Source organism: Limulus polyphemus, unplaced genomic scaffold, assembly GCF_000517525.1.
Source record: "Limulus polyphemus unplaced genomic scaffold, Limulus_polyphemus-2.1.2 Scaffold2340, whole genome shotgun sequence".
Lineage (NCBI taxonomy): Eukaryota > Metazoa > Arthropoda > Merostomata > Xiphosura > Limulidae > Limulus > Limulus polyphemus.
This window is the reverse complement of record NW_013667950.1, coordinates 83559-90161: the sequence shown is the minus strand read 5'-3', so window position 1 is coordinate 90161 and position 6603 is coordinate 83559. Positions and strand designations below refer to the sequence as shown.

The 6603-nt window shown below is 33.9% G+C and overlaps 1 protein-coding gene across 1 annotated transcript in view; it reads right to left on the bottom strand.

Annotated features, from left to right (window-relative positions):
- The window catches only part of LOC106466674 (roundabout homolog 2-like), a gene marked incomplete at its 5' end in the record, with an annotated part of 106550 nt that overhangs the window by 17467 nt on the left and 82480 nt on the right, over window positions 1-6603 (bottom strand). The window contains 3 exons of the mRNA XM_022394736.1: window positions 3181-3356; window positions 5502-5629; window positions 5879-6017. Coding sequence (XP_022250444.1) covers window positions 3181-3356; window positions 5502-5629; window positions 5879-6017 — 443 coding nt within the window. The remainder of the gene's footprint in view (window positions 1-3180; window positions 3357-5501; window positions 5630-5878; window positions 6018-6603) is intronic.

Here is a 6603-nt window from a genome sequence, read left to right as displayed (position 1 = left end):
GAAGGTGATTCGGGTTTATAAATACATACATTTATGTGTTATTAAATGCTTTCCTTTATAACCAGTATAAAAGTAAATAATTACACACAGTTATGTGTTATTAAATGCTTTCCTTTATAACCAGTACAAAAGTAAATAATTACCAGATAAAGCATCCTTATTCAGGTGGGATTACAATAACGATATTTATCTTCCTTCGCTACTAATCCTTTAGGTGTTTATAATCTGTAAGTTCTTGAGCACAGTTTTATGTCAATGTAACAGTTAGAATAACTATCATTCAGTTCAGAATGTGTCAACAAGCTTTATCAGTGCACTCCACTCGTTGGGAATCATTGTTCCCAAGAGACAGCATTATCTATGTAATTAACCAAAACAAAGAGAAACAGAGTTTGAAATGCCATAGTTTCAGTAGATTTTAGTTTCCGTTATACAGTCATTGTGTATTTAAAGTTCTAAAATTATTTATAAAAACACAATTTTTAGATGAATTAAATATGGATGAAATTGTGTGTGAACATTCATTTTGAAATTCACAATAAAATAAAGATTGAGACTTGGATTTTAAAAAATGTGGGAGTTGGTTCTCTGAAGTAAAGATTGAGGCTTTGATTTTAAAAGAGGTGGGAGTTGGTCCTCTGAAATAAAGATTGAGGCTTTGATTTTAAAAGAGGTGGGAGTTGGTCCTCTGAAATAAAGATTGAGGCTTTGATTTTAAAAGAGGTGGGAGTTGGTTCTCAGAAATAAAGATTGAGACATTGACTTTAAAAGAGGTGGGAGTTGGTCCTCAGAAATAAAGATCAGTGTAGTTTTGATAGTTTGAACTCCCACCTGGCAAGCTGTGGTCAGTGTATTTTTGATAGTTTGAACTTAGCAAGTTTAATTTAATGGAAGTTCTTTTGAATTGAGTTCATTTTTTTCTTCCCAAAACTGTGTAGATGGATTTTCCATACACAAATATCCCATAGTTAAGAACTATATAATTTTTTTAAAAAGTATAACAACGTATACAATAATAATAATACATTCCACAATTCTCAACATGAAAAAAATTTTAACTAATCTTCTTACTTTACACAGTGTCTAGATCGATTTCTCAGATTATATCTGGCCACACATGTTCCATTTCAAATACATTATGTGGATTAAAATCATTTCATTTAAAAAGAAACCAGTTAACCAGAACAAGATAAATCAGAAATAGAAAGCTGGCTGCTACTGTTCAGTTTACGCAACTATTTTTCTCTAAATTTCTCTGAATTATATTACATTTCACTTGCTGTAAAATGGGTTTCTAACAGTTTTAAACTTTAAGCTGCAACAAATATTTACATTCTTTGATGTATTGTTTGTTTGTTTTTTGAATTTCGCGCAAAGCTACACGAGGGCTATCTGTATTTTGTATTTATGGCAAAGCTATTAATATTATCTGCAGCCTTCACTAATCTGGAACTACAGACCAGAGGGAAGACAGCCCAGTGGCAGGAGGACTCCACCACTCTAAGAGATTGACTATTACTCTTATAACACACCCACAGATTAAAATGCATGGAATATTTTGTGGTACTGCATGGAATTTAAACCTGGCTCACCAGCTCCAAAATCCAGAACTCTCCTAGATGACCAACTCCCACCTCTTTTAAAATCAAAGCCGCCAGTGTAACTTAGATGGTTGGAAATCACAGCTGGCAAGTTGTGGTCAGTGTAGTTTACATGATTGGAACTACCACTTAGCAAGCTGTGATCAATGTAACTTAGATGGTTGGAGATCACAGCTGGCAAGTTGTGGTCATTGTAGTTTTGATAGTTTGAACACCCACCTGGCAAGCTGTGGTCAGTGTAGTTTTGATAGTTTGAACTCCCACTTGGAAACTGTGGTCATTGTAGTTTTGATGGTTTGAACTCCCACCTGGCAAGCTGTGGTCAGTGTAGTTTTGATAGTTTGAACTCCCACTTAGAAGCTGTGGTCATTGTAGTTTTGATAGTTTGAACTCCCATTTGGAAGCTGTGGTTGTTTACCAGTAGTTGTTTTTCAATATTTACAGGCCTTGATGTTTACCAGTAGTTGTTTTTCAATACTTACAGGTCTTGATGTTTACCGATAGTTGTTTTTCAATACTTACAGGTCTTAATGTTTACCAATAGTTGTTTTTCAATATTTACAGGTCTTGATGTTTCCTGACAACACATATGGAAGATTTTCGGTAACTCAAGAAGGAACCCTTGTGATTTCTGGAGTTACTAAAGATGATCGGGGGTATTACGTGTGTTCTGCCCTCTCTGTAGTAGAATCAGCTATGACTAAGGCCTACTTGGAAGTAACAGGTATGGTAAAGGGATGCTTTGTGAGCTTCTGTTGTGTTAAAACTTGAAAACTTGTAGCTAAGATGTTGGAATTCCTACATGACAAGCTGTGATCTCAAGACCTGTAAGTATTGAAAAACAACTATTGGTAAACATTAAGATCTGTAAATATTGAAAAACAACTACTGGTAAACATCAAGACCTGTAAATATTGAAAAACAACTACTGGTAAACATTAAGACCTGTAAGTATTGAAAAACAACTATTGGTAAACATTAAGATCTGTAAATATTGAAAAACAACTACTGGTAAACATCAAGACCTGTAAATATTGAAAAACAACTATTGGTAATCATTAAGACCTGTAAATATTGAAAAACAGCTATTGGTAATCATTAAGACCTGTAAATATTGAAAAACAATTATTGGTAATCATTAAGACCTGTGAATATTGAAAAACAACTATTGGTAATCATTAAGACCTGTAAATATTGAACAGCAACTATTGGTAAACATTAAGGCCTGCAAGTATTGAAAACAAGTATTGGTAAACATTAAGACCTGTAAGTATTGAAGAACAAGAAGTAGAGGAAACATTAAGGCCTGCAAGTGAGAGGATCGGAACAAGGCGTGTTGTGGTGAAGCTGACATTTTAATCTCAAACCTTCTTTAGCTTTTGCAGCATTAGGCCAATATTTAAACTATTATAATGCGAAAACGTGGAGAACAATGTTAAGTAGAAAACGGCGTTCTGAAACTTAGCACTTATTATAAAAAGATTAGTCCGTTAGTTGGAATATGCAAAAGTAAAAGAAAATGAGAATGCACACATATTCATATGAGACAAAATAAATAACCCAAAATACACATTTATACATCGATATTTATTTGAAGTTGATTTAAATGATTGTAAATTTGGGCACGAACCTGATTGCCTTCCTTTGTCCAAAAGATTGATGGTGGAGGATTTCCTGTTGCTATACACTCAAACTTAACATTACTGTTCAAACCAACTCGTTGGTTCTTTGGCCTCACTAGAAACGCTGGTCGTGCTGAAATTGGTTCAAAAAATATGAAACAATGTTAGAATTAATTAAATGCATGTGTACTCCATGTCTTTGCATAATGATATAAGTATCTGTTGTTACTTAAAAATTTTTACCTCTTAAAACCACAGAACTTTCGATTGGTAATAAATATATATATGGAGAGCATTCAGACTAATTTCTCTTATACATATGAATAAGTCATCTTCCACAAGCCCTAGTAATTTCTGTGTATGCACTGTGAACACTATATTTTCATAAATAAAAAAGCGTCAATTCTTTACTACTTTGGTTCTTTGTTTTGGATAATAAATGAAACCGGTGAGAAGAATGTAGAATGTATCTAGGACCCACATGATTTTCAAAGCCTTGCCTTAAAGGACCAATATGATTTTCAAAGTCTTGTTTTATAGGACCCACATGATTTTCAAAGCCTTGCCTTAAAGGACCAATATGATTTTCAAAGTCTTGTTTTATAGGACCCACATGATATTCAAAGTCTTGTCGTAAGCAGGTTTTCTTTTCACACATAGGCAATGGGCAGTTTGTGGACACGCAGTATTTCCGTGCATACCCTGGAGTACAAATTGAAGCAATCTATTGTAAAAATAGCTTCCTTTAAAGACCATGTATTTGATCCCAAATGCGATAGAAATTCTTGTTTACTAAAAACGTGTTTATAAGTTGAAAAGATGCTTTTTGTCATTGTTAACCATGATATTAGAGTAACTTTATGGAACCTTAACAAACCTAGAATGTTTTTACTTTGAATATTGTTTTAGGTGTGTAAACTAAAATTGTTCTCGCTAATCTACCCCTCTAATGAAACCCTCAAAAATAGAGAGTTTTACATCTGGGTTTGAGGGTATAACTGACAGGATGTATTGTGTAAACTCTCTTGCTCATCATGCTAAAACTTAGTAAAATAATATATGTATTTTGTAAAAGCTACTATGTACATTGGATTGTTCTACATTACTTAAAATTGTTCCTTTAGAACTTTGATGAGAGTCTTTTAACAGCTCCATTCCCTTCTGGCTGCAGCCTTCAAGTCTTTTAACCGCTCCATTCCCTTCTGGCTGCAGCCTTCAAGTCTTTTAACCGCTCCATTCCCTTCTGGCTGCAGCATTCAAGTCTTTTAACAGCTCCATTCCCTTCTGGCTACAGCCTTCAATTCTTTTAACAGCTCCATTTCCTTCTGGCTGCAGCCTTCAAGTCGTTTAACAGCTCCATTCCCATCTGGCTGCAACCTTCAAGTCTTTTAACAGCTCCATTCCCTTCTGGCTGCAGCCTTCAAGTCTTTTAACAGCTCCATTCCCTTCTGGCTACAGCCTTCAAGTCTTTTAGCACCTCCATTCCCCTGTGGCTACAGCCTTCAAGTCTTTTAACAGCTCCATTCTCTTCTGGCTGCAGCCTTCAAGTCTTTTAACAGCTCCATTCTCTTCTGGCTACAGCCTTCAAGTCTTTTAACAGCTCCATTCCCTTCTGGCTGCAGCCTTCAAGTCTTTTAACACCTCCATTCCCCTGTGGCTACAGCCTTCAATTTTTTTTTATTTGTCTTTCACAAATAACATCGAAATATCTAACGTCTAGCAGCGTGTACTACACACGTGACTTTCCTACATGCTCATCTTATGGCTCTTAACCAATCACAATTTTTGGGAGAATATATTAATAAGGACTGTTAGATTTTCTCTTCTTCTTCTTTCTTTCAGTTTATAAAGTATATTAGATAGTGACTCGATTGGAATTGTCAGTATCGTAATTATGGGAAGCCTAAATCATGACCAGTCATTATCACTAAAAGGTTAGAAGTACAAATCGAATATTAGTTTTTACTTGAACTGTTGAACACAAACAACACTCTCAAGAAAAGGAGAGGAGGAGGGGGTAATTGAAAAGAAAAATAACCGTTGTATAATTAAATACCTTAAAAACTCATTTCAAAAATAAAGACAGAATAGAAACAGAATAACAAAATAAAGTAATTTCTCGTTATCTTGATTTGTTTTCAGTGATTTCGAAGTTGATTTTATAGTTTATTGTCTTATTCTAACAAGCTGGATTTATTAGATGACACGTTTATTGTTTTCATACGCTAGCTAACAACTCTCGGAAAAAGCATATAACCTATACAAAATAAATCTTTACAGTGCACTGTCAAGGTTGCTGAGGCTGAGACAGATCCAACAGGATTTTTTGCTTCACAGATATATATTCCTTCATCAGCAGGAAAGACATGCTTGATCCGGAGGCTTTTATCTTCTTTCATCTCAGCTCTGTAAAATGACCGAATAAAGATGTCATTGTATTGAAGCATATCCTTTTTAAACATTTTGCTTTATCAAACAGTAGATAATTTATCCAAGTAACCGTGATTTTGCCGTAACAATTCATACTAACTATTTATTTGTTTCTTTGTTTGATATGGTCCCATATTTGAAATAGGGAAAAGCTGATATCTATCTACAAGACGGCACATAAAACATTCCCAACATGTAGTTTGTTGAATGAAAATTGGTCTATACCTTCCATTTGGCATTTTGCCATCTTTTCGTCGCCAGGCGATATTTGGCCGAGGATCGCCACCAACTTTGCATTCAAATTCCACATTTGTGTCTGCTAGCGTCGAAACGTCTTTAGGCTCTCGAATAAAAAACGGTTTTACTGAAAATAAAAACATATATAAGTAATCTTCCTTCAAAATGAAACACCAGAAACTCATTCGTTTTACAGAATGAACTTTAAGTTTAAACAGAACTAAATTTATTAACTTTCACAGTTTAAACAGTACTAAAGTTATTGAGTTTCACAGTTTAAACAGCACTAAAGTTATTGAGTTACACAGTTTAAACAGTACTAAAGTTATTGAGTTTCACAATTTAAACAGCACTAAAGTTATTGAGTTTCACAATTTAAACAGTACTAAAGTTATTGAGTTACACAGTTTAAACAGTACTAAAGTTATTGAGTTTCACAATTTAAACAGCACTAAAGTTATTGAGTTTCACAATTTAAACAGCACTAAAGTTATTGAGTTTCACAATTTAAACAGTACTAAAGTTATTGAGTTACTCAGTTTAAACAGTACTTAAGTTATACAGTTTAAACAGTACCAAACTTATTAAGTTATACAGTTTAAACAGTACCAAAGTTATTGAGTTTCACAGTTTAAACAGTACTAAAGTTATTAAGTTATACAGTTTAAACAGTACTTAAGTTATACAGTTTAAACAGTACCAAACTTATTAAG